Source organism: Rhinoraja longicauda, chromosome 3, assembly GCF_053455715.1.
Source record: "Rhinoraja longicauda isolate Sanriku21f chromosome 3, sRhiLon1.1, whole genome shotgun sequence".
NCBI lineage: Eukaryota > Metazoa > Chordata > Chondrichthyes > Rajiformes > Arhynchobatidae > Rhinoraja > Rhinoraja longicauda.
The window spans coordinates 91,103,447-91,117,672 of NC_135955.1; the positions used below are offsets into that span (position 1 = coordinate 91,103,447).

Here is a 14,226-nt window from a genome sequence, read left to right on the forward strand (position 1 = left end):
GTACCCGGGCCGGCCTGTACCCTGTACCCTGTACCCAGTACCCTGTCCCCTGTACCCTGTCCCCTGTACCCAGTACCCTGTACCCTGTACCCTGTACCCTGTACCCTGTACCCAGTACCCTGTACCCTGTACCCAGTACCCTGTACCCTGTACCCAGTACCCTGTACCCTGTACCCTGTACCCTGTCCCCTGTACCCAGTACCCTGTCCCCTGTACCCAGTACCCTGTACCCTGTACCCTGTCCCCTGTACCCAGTACCCTGTACCCTGTACCCAGTACCCAGTACCCTGTACCCTGTACCCTGTACCCAGTACCCTGTACCCAGTACCCTGTACCCTGTCCCCTGTACCCAGTACCCTGTACCCTGTACCCTGTACCCTGTACCCAGTACCCTGTACCCAGTACCCTGTACCCAGTACCCTGTACCCAGTACCCTGTACCCTGTACCCAGTACCCTGTACCCTGTACCCAGTACCCTGTCCCCTGTACCCAGTACCCTGTACCCTGTACCCAGTACCCTGTACCCTGTACCCAGTACCCAGTACCCTGTACCCTGTACCCTGTACCCAGTACCCTGTACCCTGTACCCTGTACCCTGTCCCCTGTCCCCTGTACCCTGTACCCTGTCCCCTGTCCCCTGTACCCTGTACCCTGTACCCTGTACCCTGTACCCTGTCCCCTGTCCCCTGTACCCTGTACCCTGTACCCTGTACCCTGTACCCTGTCCCCTGTACCCTGTACCCTGTACCCAGTACCCTGTACCCTGTACCCAGTACCCTGTACCCTGTACCCAGTACCCTGTACCCAGTACCCTCCCCTGTGTCTCCCCCTTACCGTGGGACGTTGGTGACGGGGCGGCTGAGCGCCAGGCCCTGCAGCCAGCGGATCACCTCCCGGGCGAGGCCGGCGCGGGCGGGCAGCGGCCCGTAGATCCCCCCGACGGCACCGGCCTGGAGGAAGGAAGCAGCGCGGCCGGTCCGGGGCGCGGGGGCCCAGCACTGTGAGTCTCCGGGGCCGAGGCTCGGCAGCGTCTGCAAATCCATGGCGGCGGCGGCGGGGATAGGCCCCGTCTCCATGGCGACCCGGATAGGGCGCGTCACCGTCTCCATGGCGGCGCGTCACCGGCACCGTCTCTATGGCGACCGGACAGGTGCGTCATCGTTACTGTCAGCGCCAGAGGACGGCGCTCACTGACAACGCGCCCTGTAATTGGATCCCAGCGCAGGAGGCGGGCCCTACGTGCACTGATTGGCAGCTGTCCCGATGGGCGGGACAATAGACAATAGACAATAGGTGCAGGAGGAGGCCATTCGGCCCTTCGAGCCTGTACGCACCGCCATTCAATGTGATCATGGCTGATCATTCTCAATCAGTACCCCGTTCCTGCCTTCTCCCCATACCCGCAAGCGATTGGGCTTGTATACACTGGAATTTAGAAGGATGAGGGGGGATCTTATTGAAACATATAAGATAATTAGGGGATTGGACACATTAGAGGCAGATAACATGTTCCCAATGTTGGGGGAGTCCAGAACAAGGGGCCACAGTTTGAGAATAAGGGGTAGGCCATTTAGAACGGAGATGAGGAAGAACTTTTTCAGTCAGAGGGTGGTGAAGGTGTGGAATTCTCTGCCTCAGAAGGCAGTGGAGGCCAGTTCGTTGGATGCTTTCAAGAGAGAGCTGGATAGAGATCTTAAGGATAGCAGAGTGAGGGGGTATGGGGAGAAGGCAGGAACGGGGTACTGATTGATAGTGATCAGCCATGATCGCATTGAATGGCGGTGCTGGCTCGAAGGGCTGAATGGCCTACTCCTGCACCTATTGTCTATTGTCTATTGTCTATTGACTCCGCTATCATTAAGAGCTCTATCTAGCTCTCTCTTGAATGCATTCAGAGAATTGGCCTCCACTGCCTTCTGAGGCAGAGAATTCCACAGATTTACAACTCTCTGACTGAAAAGGTTTCACCTCATCTCAGTTCTAAATGGCCTACCCTTTATTCTTAAACTGTGGCCCCTTGTTCTGGACTCCCCCAACATTGGGAACATGTTTCCTGCCTCTAACGTGTCCAACCCCTTAATGATCTTATATGTTTCGATAAGATCTCCTCTCATCCTCTAAATTCCAGTGTATACAAACCTAGTCGCTCCAGTCTTTCAACATACAACAGTTCTGCCATTCCGGGAATTAACCTAGTGAACCTACGCTGCACGCCCTCAATAGCAAGAATATCCTTCCTCAAATTTGGAGACCAAAACTGCACACAGTACTCCAGGTGCGGTCTCACCAGGGCCCTGTACAACTGTAGAAGGACCTCTTTGCTCCTATACTCAACTCCTCTTGTTATGAAGGCCAACATTCCATTGGCTTTCTTCTCTGCCTGCTGTACCTGCATGCTTCCTTTCAGTGACTGATGCACTAGGACACCCAGGTCTCGTTGTACTTCTCCTTTTCCTAACTTGACTCCATTCAGATAATAATCTGCCTTCCTATTCTTGCCACCAAAGTGGATAACCTCACACTTATCCACATTAAACTGCATCTGCCATGCATCCGCCCACTCACACAACCTGCAACTTCCTAACATGCTCCTCACAGTTCACACTGCAACCCAGCTTTGTGTCATCTGCAAATTTGCTAATGTTACTTTTAACGTGGCAGGTGAGAGACTCAAAGGGTCAGGGGTTGGGGTTGGATTGGGGTGGGGGTGGTGTTTGGGGTTCTCCACAGATGCTGCCTGACCCACTTTGGAGTCAAAAACAAGGAGGCAGATTATTATCTCAATGGTCTGAAGAAGGGTCTCGACCCGAAACGTCACCCATTCCCTCTCTCCCGAGATGCTGCCTGACCTGCTGAGTTACTCCAGCATTTTGTGAATAAATTATCTCAATGGTGTCAGATTAGGTAAAGGGGAAATGCAACCTGGGTGTTCTTGTACACCAGTCACTGAAAGTAAGCGTGCAGGTACAGCAGGCAGTAAAGAAAGCTAATGGCATGTTGGCATTCATAACGAGAGGATTTGTGTATAAAAGTAAAGAGGTCCTTCTGCAGTTTTATAGGGCCCTGGTGAGACCACTTCTGGAGTATTGTGTGCAGTTTTGTTCTCCTAATTTGAGGAAGGACGTCCTTGCTATTGAGGCAGTGCAGCTTAGGTTCATGAGGTTAATTCCTGGGATGGCGGGACTGTCATATGAGGAAAGATTGGAAAGACTGGGCTTGTGGCCATGGATCAACTGGGCTTGTATTCACTGGAGTTTAGAAGGATGAGAGGGGGATCTTATAGAAACGTATAAAATTATGAAAGGACTGGACAAGCTAGATGCAGAAAAAATGTTCCCAATTTTGGGGGAGTCCAGAACCCGGGGCCACAGTCTAAGAATAAAGGGGAGGCCATTTAAAACTGAGGTTAAAAAAAAAAATTTTTTCACCCTGAGAGTTGTGAATTTCTGGAATTCTCTGCCACGGAAGGCAGTGGAGGCCAATTCGCTGGATGAATTTAAAAGAGAGTTAGATAGAGCTCTAGGGGCTAGTGGAATCAACGGATATGGGGAGAAGGCAGGCACAGGTTACTGATTGTGGATGATCAGTCATGATCACAATGAATGGCGGTGCTGGCTCGAAGGGCCAAATGTCCTCCTCCTGCACCTATTTTCTATGTCTATGTCTATGAGTTATCCCAGCACTCTGTGAAATGTCACCTATCCATGTTCTCCACAGATGCTGCCTGACCCGCTGAGTTACTCCAGCACTCTGTGAAACGTCACCTATCCATGTTCTCCACAGATGCTGCCTGACCTGCTGAGTTACTCCAGCACTCTGTTTTGCCCTGCAGTTCCTTCATTCCCACCAGTTTACTCTCAGTCACTGATCTCATGGACAGACTTGTACTAATGACGTGCTACACACTGGGCAGAGTTTCCACAGGGTTTTACTCTGTTGAATAAAGAAGCAGATCAATTGGATCTTTCATATTTTTTTAATTCAAATGCTTTATGCCAATACAATAACAAATGTTATTTTCAAGCAAATAAAATGCACATAAATCCATAACACAAATTTCAGTAGTGATAATCTTTACAAACATCGCCTTTTCATAGACTGTGTCCATGCCCAATAACTTTCAATCTTCTTCATAAAATAATCCAATGGTCACAGATTACGTCTGTTTTGTGGTGGGTTGTTTCTCAATGAAGATGTTTACTTAGTGCAATATTGCCAATTTAAGGTGGGGATTTGTCAGCCTTGACACTGTATTCTGATCATTGACATGTTTCCCTGGAGACATTGTCTGAGCACGAGAAGCTTTAAAACATTGCAGCATTTGCAGGAACAAAGTGCATGTGTGGAGTGGTGGCACACGCGTGTGTACTGCGTTCTGAGGTAATGCATGTTTGGTAGCGACCAACCATAGACACAAAGTACTGGAGTAACTTATTCTCCAGAGATGCTGCCTGACCCGCTGAGTTACTCCACCACTCTGTGAAACGTCACCTATCCATGTTCTCCACAGATGCTGCCTGACCCGCTGAGTTACTCCACCACTCTGTGAAACGTCACCTATCCATGTTCTCCAGAGATGCTGCCTGACCCGCTGAGTTACTCCAGCACTCTGTGAAACGTCACCTATCCATGTTCTCCACAGATGCTGCCTGACCCGCTGAGTTACTCCAGAACTTTGTGTCTAACTGTGGTGTAAACCAGCATCTGCAGTTCTTTGCTTCAACATACTTGGTAGTTTATTGCCTTCATATATCACATGTTTTGTTGAAGATTGTTTCTCATTGAAGATGTTTACTTAGAATAAGTAATATTGCCTGAATAAAAGCAGGCCTTGTCATCCCTGGCCACGGTATTCTGATGAGAGACGTGTGTGCCATGCTCCCTCTAGAGCCAGGATATGGGGTGCACATCTTTACAGGCATAGGCTCCAGACTGCTAAATACTTCCAAGGCCACTGTAAACTTGTACATAACGTGCCTTTCAATAGACTCAGGCTATCTCCACAGAGACTGATTTGTCCGGGTTGTCACGGGAAGATTTAAACTCCAGCGTTATGTACCGAGGAGTATGAGAATGATGAACTCATTGTGTTTCAATGAGGGGGAACCTCATTGAAACATACCGAATAGTGAAAGGCCTGGATAGAGTGGATGTGGAGAGGATGTTTCTATTAGACAATAGGTGCAGGAGGAGGCCATTCGGCCCTTAGAGTCAGCACCGCCATTCACTGTGATCATGGCTGATCATTCTCAATCAGTACCCCGTTCCTGCCTTCTCCCCATACCCCCTGACTCCGCTATCCTTAAGAGCTCTATCTAGCTCTCTCTTGAATGCATTCAGAGAATTGGCTTCCACTGCCTTCTGAGGCAGAGAATTAGTGGGAGAGTCTCGGACCAGAGGGCACAGCTTCAGAATAAAAGGACATACCTTTAGAAAGGAGATGAGGAGTAATTTATTTATTCAGAGAGTGGTGAATCTATGGAATTCACTGCCACGTACGGTTGTGAATGCCAAGTCATTGGATATCTTTAAGGCAAAGATAGATAGATTCTTGATTAGTGCGGGTGTCAGGGGTTATGGGGAGAAGGCAGGAGAATGGGGTTTGGAGGGAGAGATAGATCAGCCGTGATTGAATGGTGGACTTGATGGCTTGAATGGCCTAATTCTGCTTCTATGTTTTACAGCACTGCAATAATAAAGAAATCTTTATATTTCTTCAGTGCCTTTTCTGACTTAAGAACATTCCATAATGACACACTGTTTGCAGTCAGATATACTTGTAATGTCGGAAATGGATTGGCTAGTTTTCAAACTGCAACTTCACAAGCTGAAAATTAAAACCAACCGGATGTCCTCTTGTTTGAGTGAATTTAGTTTAGTTTAGATTAGAGATACAGCATGAAACCAGGCCCTTCGTCCCAACAAGTCCACACCTCCCATCCATCACTCGTTGTGTTATCCCACTCTTGCATCCACTCTCTGCACACGGGGGACAATGAACAATTTGATTGCTCTAAGGGAGGATTACCCCTCCCTCTGCCAACACAACTCATGGGGTGATATGGGTTGGCATCTCAACTTCAACATTGTTGGCAGTGAGGTGATGCCTTGTTGCTGATGTGGAAGGAGCAACAACGTGGCTGTGGTGGCAGAGCCAGCAGCTGGTAGATCTGAACGAGACTGCCTGTCGAGGTAGTGATACTGGGCTCAATGTGGATTGTCAAAAGCGATCCAGAGACGATCGTGAGGGAGATAACATGCAAGTGGGAGAAACGGGACGGAATAGGTTACTGTGCAAGGAACACAATGAACAGGGTGATCGATCTGCCAGGACTGGGGAGAGGGTACAGAGAAGGTTTGCGAGAATGATCCCAGGAATGAGTGGGTTAACCTAGGATGAGCGTTTGACGGTACTGGGCCTGTAGAAAAATAGAAACATAGGTGTAGGAGTAGGCCATTCGGCCCTTCTAGCCAGCACCGCCATTTAATAAGATCATGGCTGATCATCCAAATACTGTACCCCGTTCCTGCCTTTTCCCCATATCCCTTGATTCCGTTAGCCCTAAGAGCTAAATCTAACTCTCTCTTGAAAACATCCAGTGAATTGGCCTCCACTGCCTTCTGTACAGTATATGATGTGGGAATTACAGAGACATGGCTACAAGAGGACCAGGGCTGGGAACTGAACATTCCTATCGAAAAGACAGACAGGTGGGTAGAGGGGGTGGGGTCGCTCTGTTGGTAAGGAATGATATTCACTCCCTTGCAAGGGGTGACATAGAATCAGGAGCAACAGAAGATAACTAAAATAGCAATATGGGGAGAAAAGATGAGGTACGAAGGTAAGCTAGCCAAGAATATAAAGGAGGATAGTAAAAGCTTCTTTAAGTATGTGAAGAGGAAAAGATTAGTTAAGGCAAATGTGTGTCCCTTGAAGACAGAAGCATTTGTCATTTCCACTCTGGGAAAAAGGTTTTAACTGTCTACCCAAACTTGAGGTATCAAATATTATTACACCTCAGTATGGAGATTCAGTGATCATGAACAGCACAGTGACGCAGTGACGCAGTGACACAGTGGTACAGTGACACAGTGGTACAGTGACACAGTGGTACAGTGGCACAGTGACACAGTGGTACAGTGACATAGTGTTGCACTGACACAGTGGCACAGCGGTGTAGTGGTACAGTGGCACAGTGGTGCAGTGGTACAGTAGCGCAGTGACACAGTGGTACAGTGACATAGTGGTACAGTGACACAGTGGCGCAGTGGCACAATGGCGCAGTGACACAGTGGCGCAGTGACACAGTGTTACAGTGACACAGTGGTACAGTGGCACAATGGCGCAGTGACACAGTGGCGCAGTGACACTGACACAGTGACACAGTGGTACAGTGGCACAATGGCGCAGTGACACAGTGGTACAGTGACACAGTGGTACAGTGACACAGTGGTACAGTGGCACAGTGACACAATGGCGCAGTGGTACAGTGGCACAATGGTGCAGTGACACAGTGGTACAGTGACACAGTGGTACAGTGACACAATGGCGCAGTGGTACAGTGGCACAATGGTGCAGTGACACAGTGGTACAGTGACACAGTGGTACAGTGACACAGTGGTACAGTGACACAATGGCGCAGTGGTACAGTGGCACAATGGCGCAGTGACACAGTGGCGCAGTGACACAGTGGCGCAGTGACACAGTGTTACAGTGACACAGTGGTACAGTGGCACAATGGCGCAGTGACACAGTGGCGCAGTGACACTGACACAGTGACACAGTGGTACAGTGGCACAATGGCGCAGTGACACAGTGGTACAGTGACACAGTGGTACAGTGACACAGTGGTACAGTGGCACAGTGACACAATGGCGCAGTGGTACAGTGGCACAATGGTGCAGTGACACAGTGGTACAGTGACACAGTGGTACAGTGACACAATGGCGCAGTGGTACAGTGGCACAATGGTGCAGTGACACAGTGGTACAGTGACACAGTGGTACAGTGACACAATGGCGCAGTGGTACAGTGGCACAATGGTGCAGTGACACAGTGGTACAGTGACACAGTGGTACAGTGACACAGTGGTACAGTGACACAATGGCGCAGTGGTACAGTGGCACAATGGCGCAGTGACACAGTGGCGCAGTGACACAGTGTTACAGTGACACAGTGGTACAGTGGCACAATGGCGCAGTGACACAGTGGCGCAGTGACACTGACACAGTGACACAGTGGTACAGTGGCACAATGGCGCAGTGACACAGTGGTACAGTGACACAGTGGTACAGTGACACAGTGGTACAGTGGCACAGTGACACAATGGCGCAGTGGTACAGTGGCACAATGGTGCAGTGACACAGTGGTACAGTGACACAGTGGTACAGTGACACAATGGCGCAGTGGTACAGTGGCACAATGGTGCAGTGACACAGTGGTACAGTGACACAGTGGTACAGTGACACAGTGGTACAGTGACACAATGGCGCAGTGGTACAGTGGCACAATGGCGCAGTGACACTGTGGTGCAGTGACACAGTGGTGCAGTGGTACAGTGACACAGTGGTACAGTGGCATAGTGGTGCACTGACACAGTGGCGCAGTGGCACAGTGGAACAATGGCTCAGTGGCATAGTGGTACAGTGGTACAGTGACACAGTGGCACAGTGGAACAATGGCTCAGTGGCATAGTGGTACAGTGGCGCATTGGTGCAGTGGCACAGTGGCGCATTGGTACAGTGGCGCATTGGTACAGTGGTACAGTGGCGCAGTGGTACAGTGCTGCAGTGGTACAGAGGCACAGTGACGCAGTGGTACTGAGGAACAGTGGCACAGTGCTGCAGTGGTACAGAGGAACAGTGGCGCAGTGGTACGGAGGAACAGTGACACAGTGGTACAATGACACAGTGGTACAGAGGAACAGTGGCACAGTGCTGCAGTGGTGCAGTGGTACAGAGACACAGTAGCGCAGTGGTATAGAGGAACAGTGACACAGTGGTACAGTGGTACAGTGCTGCAGTGGTGCAGTGGTACAGAGGCACAGTAGCGCAGTGGTACAGAGGCACAGTGGTGCAGTGGTATGGAGGAACAGTGACACAGTGGTACAGTGGCACAGTGGTGCAGAGGAACAGTGGCACAGTGACACAGTGCTGCAGTGGTACAGAGGCACAGTAGTGCAGTGGTACAGAGGAACAGTGGCACAGAGGAACAATGGCGCAGTGGTACAGTGGCAGAGTGGTGCAGGGGGTAGAGTTGCTGCCTCACAGCTCCACGCCAGTAGTATCCGGGTTCCATCCTGACCTTGGGTGCTGTCTGTGCGGAGTTTGCACGTTCTCCCTGTGACGGCGTGGGTTTTCTCCGGGTGCTCCGGTTTCCTCCCACATCCCAAAGACGTGAGGGTTTGTAGGTTAATCGGCCCCCTGTAAATTGCCCCCTAGTGTGCAGGGAGTGGATGGGAAAGTGGGAGAACATGGAGCTAGTGTGAGCGGGTGATGGCTGGTCGGCCTGGACTGGGTGGGCCGCGGGGCCTGTTGCCGCGGGGCCTGTTGCCGCGGGGCCTGTTGCCGCGGGGCCTGCTGCCGCGGGGCCTGCTGCCGCGGGGCCTGCTGCCGCGGGGCCTGCTGCCGCGCGGCCTGTTACCGCGGGGCCTGTTGCCGTGCTGTATCTCTAAGTCAGTAAACACTAATATTTCATCAGGATAACTGTGGTGTATGTGGGGTGTGTGTGGGGGGTGTGTGTGGGGTGTGTGTGGGGTGTGTGTGGGGTGTGTGTGGGGTGTGTGTGGGGTGTGTGTGTGGGGTGTGTGTGTGGGGTGTGTGTGTGGTGTGCACCTACTTCCACCCCACCTGCTCCCTGCAAATTATTTTGGGGTTGGACACGCTAGAGGCAGGAAACATGTTCCCAATGTTGGGGGAGTCCAGAACAAAGGGCCACAGTTTAAGAATAAGGGGTCGGCCATTTAGAACTGAGATGAGGAAAAAACTTTTTCAGTCAGAGAGTTGTGAATCTGTGGAATTCTCTGCCTCAGAAGGCAGTGGAGGCCAATTCTCTGAATGCATTCAAGAGAGAGCTGGATAGAGCTCTTAAGGATAGCGGAGTCAGGGGGTATGGGGAGAAGGCAGGAACGGGGTACTGATTGAGAATGATCAGCCATGATCACATTGAATGGCGGTGCTGGCTCGAAGGGCCGAATGGCCTCCTCCTGCACCTATTGTCTATTCCTGCTCCTGAACTTTGTTCATCTGCCTTGGGTTTGGAGAGAAACACATGAAAGAGGCTGAGAGTGGTTTGCAACCACAGGTTTCTGAACGAGTCTGTACAGTGAGGAGCAGAGGGCTGGCAGCTCACACGGCTGTGCACAGTGGTGGCGATGGGAGGCCGGCTACTGATGCTGCAGGAAGTCCTTCAGAAGCCTGGGCAGCTGCAGCTGTGGAATGTACTGTAGACGGGTGGTGCCGACGCATCGTCTCACACACAGGCGGCAGAGCTGGCACAGCGAGCTGGGCGTGGCTGTAGAGGAAGCAAGCATCAGTCAGCACATCGTCCCCACACTCCCATCACCACAATCAACCCACACTGAAACAAACCCAGACTCGGGAACGCCCGACACTGCGATTCCCAGTGTAAATCGCCACAGAGAACATAGGACAGGACAGGCACAGAGTGCTGGAGTAACTCAGCGGGTCAGGCAGCATCTGTGGAGAACATGGATAGGTGACGTTTCACAGAGTGCTGGAGTAACTCAGCGGGTCAGGCAGCATCTCTGCAGACATGTTTTGGGTCAAAATGTCACCCATTCCTTCTCTCCAGAGACGCTGCCTGACCCGTTGAGTTACTCCAGCACTCTGTGTCTATCTTCGGTGAAAACCAGCAGCTGCAGTTCTTTTTGCAACGTAGAACAGTACAGTACAGGAAGAGGCCCTTCGGCCCACAATGTACAGCACAGGAAGAGGCCCTTCGGCCCACATACTTCTCTCAGATCTCCCCTCAATTGCCGACATTCCAGAGAAAACAATCCAAGTTTATCCAACCTCTCCCTGTAACTGAAAGACTGGAGCGACTAGGCTTGTATACACTGGAATTTAGAAGGATGCGAGGGGATCTTATTGAAACATATAAGATTATTAAGGCATTGGACACGTTAGAGGCAGGAAACATGTTCCCAATGTTGGGGGAGTCCAGAACCAGGGGCCACAGTTTAAGAATAAGGGGTAGGCCATTTAGAACAGAGACGAGGAAAAGCTTTTTCACTCAGAGAGTTGTGAATCTGCGGAATTCTCCGCCTCAGAAGGCAGTGGAGGCCAATTCCCTGGATGTTTTCAAGACAGAGTTAGATAGAGCTCTTAATGATAGCGGAGTCAGGGGATATGGGGAAGGCATGAACGGGGTACTGATTGTGAATGATCAGCCATGATCACAGTGAATGGTGGTGTTGGCTCGAAGGGCCGAATGGCCTCCTCCTGCACCTATTGTCTATTGTCTAAACCCTCTAATCCAGGCAGTGGAGAATTGGTGTGGCAGGTCCTGACCCTACGGTCCAGGATTAATCCGATGTGGTGATTCTCTGGGTACTTATTGACCCATGTGACAATCTCGGCCTCCACCGCCCACCAATTTGTCATTTGTGAGCGGAGCACCAAGGCACATTCCTTGTATATGCATATACTTGGCCAATAAACTTATTCATTCATTGATAAGGAGAGGTTGGATAGACTTGCAAGATAACACAAAATGCTGGAGTAACTCAGCGGGACACGCAGCATCTCTGGAGAGAAGCAATGGGGTGAGGTAGTGGGTCGAGACCCTTCTTCAGACTTTGGACAAACTGGGATTGTTTTCTCTGGAAGGCCAGGCATTGAGGCCAGGCATGATGGGGGTTTCTACAATTCTGAGGCACAGATGAAATGAAGAGGCATGTCCACCTGCAGAGGGCACAGCTTTAAGTTGAGAAGGGAAATGTTTAAAGGAGATGTGGGGGGCAAGGTTTGTGTTTCGTTCATTATTGGCACGTGAACCAAGGTACTGTGAAAAGCCTTTTGTTGTGTACTAAGCAGTCTGAAGACAATCGAGCCAACCACAGTGGACAGATGCAGGATAAATGCAATAAAGCCAGTGCAAAATAAAGTCCAGTAAAGTCCGATTAAAGATAGAACTAGAGTCTCCAAAGAGGTAGATGCTAGCTCGGGTCAGCTCTCTCGTTGGTGATAGGATGGTCTTCTTACACAGAGGGAGGTGGGGGGTTTGTCACACGCTGCCAGGGGTGGTGGTGGTGGTGGTGGAGGAGGCTGATATGATCGTGGTGTTTAAGATCTTCAAAGATCTAAATGGAATTACAGGCAATGGAGGGATTTGGATCACATGCAGGCAGAGAATATCAGCACAACTTGACATCATGTTCAGCACGGACATTGTGGGCCAAATGGCCTGTTCCTGTACTGTACTGTTCTAGGTTTGCGATCATGTACAGTCTTTACACTGACTGGATAGCAGGCAACAAAAAGCTTTTACTGTACCAGTATACATTAATGACTTAGATGAAGGGATTAAGAGTACCATTAGCAAATTTGCAGATGATACTAAGTTGGGGGGTAGTGTGAATTGTGAGGAAGATGCAATAAGGCTGCAGGGTGACTTGGTCAGGTTGTGTGAGTGGGCGGATACATGGCAGATGCAGTTTAATGTAGATAAGTGTGAGGTTATTCACTTTGGAAGTAAGAATAGAAAGGCAGATTATTATCTGAATGGTGTCAGGTTAGGAAGAGGGGATGTTCAACGAGATCTGGATGTCCTAGTGCATCAGTCACTGAAAGGAAGCATGCAGGTACAGCAGGCAGTGAAGAAAGCCAATGGAATGTTGGCCTTCGTAACAAGAGGAGTTGAGTATAGGAGCAAAGAGGTCCTTCTACAGTTGTACAGGGGCCTAGTGAGACCGCACCTGGAGTACTGTGTGCAGTTTTGGTCTCCAAATTTGAGGAAGGATATTCTTGCTATTGAGGGCGTGCAGCGTAGGTTCACTAGGTTAATTCCCGGAATGGCGGGACTGTCGTATGTTGAAAGGCTGGAGCAATTAGGCTTGTATACACTGGAATTTAGAAGGATGAGGGGGGATCTTATTGAAACATATAAGACAATTAGGGGATTGGACACATTAGAGGCAGGAAACATGTTCCCAATGTTGGGGGAGTCCAGAACAAGGGGCCACAGTTTAAGAATAAGGGGTAGGCCATTTAGAACGGAGATGAGGAAGAACGTTTTCAGTCAGAGAGTGGTGAAGGTGTGGAATTCTCTGCCTCAGAAGGCAGTGGAGGCCAGTTCGTTGGATGCTTTCAAGAGAGAGCTGGATAGAGCTCTTAAGGATAGCGGAGTGAGGGGGTATGGGGAGAAGGCAGGAACGGGGTACTGATTGAGAGTGATCAGCCATGAACGCATTGAATGGCGGTGCTGGCTCGAAGGGCTGAATGGCCTCCTCCTGCACCTATTACCTATTACCTATTGTCTATTGTCTATTGTCTATTATCTCAATACACGTGACAATAATAAACTAAGGAAAACTAAACGATATTGTAGCCACTCACAATGCTGTATCCCTCTGTCAGGTCCTCTCTCAACCTCCTCCACAACAATCCATCTCTGATGGATGAACCCTGGCCCATCTCCCCGCACTGTCCCAGCGAGGAGGAGATCTGAAGGAGGATCTCGACCCAAAACGTCACCCATTCCTTCTCTCCAGAGATGCTGTCTGTCCCAATGAGTTACTCCAGCATTTTGTGTCCACCTTCGGTATAAACCAGCATCTGCGTTTTCTTCTGACATATTTTGTCTTGCAATCTTGCCTTGCATCCAACGGAAGCTCACAGCTTGAACCAGTTTTCCACATGGGACCTTGTCAAAAGCCTTACAGAGATCCACGTTGATGATATCAACCACTGCTCTCAACTGCACACTTCATCACAACTAAATCTGTCAGGCAGGAATCCCCCATGAAAAGCCATCAATCCGTTCCCTTCCAAATGTCAATTCATCTTCTCACCTTCAAAAAGTTTCTCAATATCTTGTCTACCACTGAAGATGCCTTTCTTAAACTCCCAGTCATTGAGCTGTGCAATAAGAAAACAGGCCGTTCAGCCCACCTTGTCCATGCCAGCCAAGTTGGCAAACCGAGCTAATCCCATTTGTCTGCGTTTGTCCCACATCCGTCTAAACCCTTCCCATCCAGGTATCTA

General features: G+C 50.1%; 2 protein-coding genes across 3 annotated transcripts in view; both read right to left on the reverse strand.

The window, feature by feature from the left end:
- Positions 1-1,145, reverse strand: part of spata4 (spermatogenesis associated 4) — a 28,290-nt gene extending 27,145 nt beyond the window's left edge. Inside the window, exon 1 of the mRNA XM_078397076.1 lies at positions 835-1,145. Coding sequence (XP_078253202.1) covers positions 835-1,109 — 275 coding nt within the window. The 5' untranslated portion in view covers positions 1,110-1,145. The remainder of the gene's footprint in view (positions 1-834) is intronic.
- A 9,069-nt stretch (positions 1,146-10,214) lies between these two features.
- asb5b (ankyrin repeat and SOCS box containing 5b) overlaps positions 10,215-14,226 on the reverse strand; it is a 59,385-nt gene continuing 55,373 nt past the window's right edge. For both annotated transcript variants that reach the window (XM_078397077.1, XM_078397078.1), the window contains one exon: positions 10,215-10,513. In XM_078397077.1, coding sequence (XP_078253203.1) covers positions 10,386-10,513 — 128 coding nt within the window. In that variant the 3' untranslated portion in view covers positions 10,215-10,385. The remainder of the gene's footprint in view (positions 10,514-14,226) is intronic.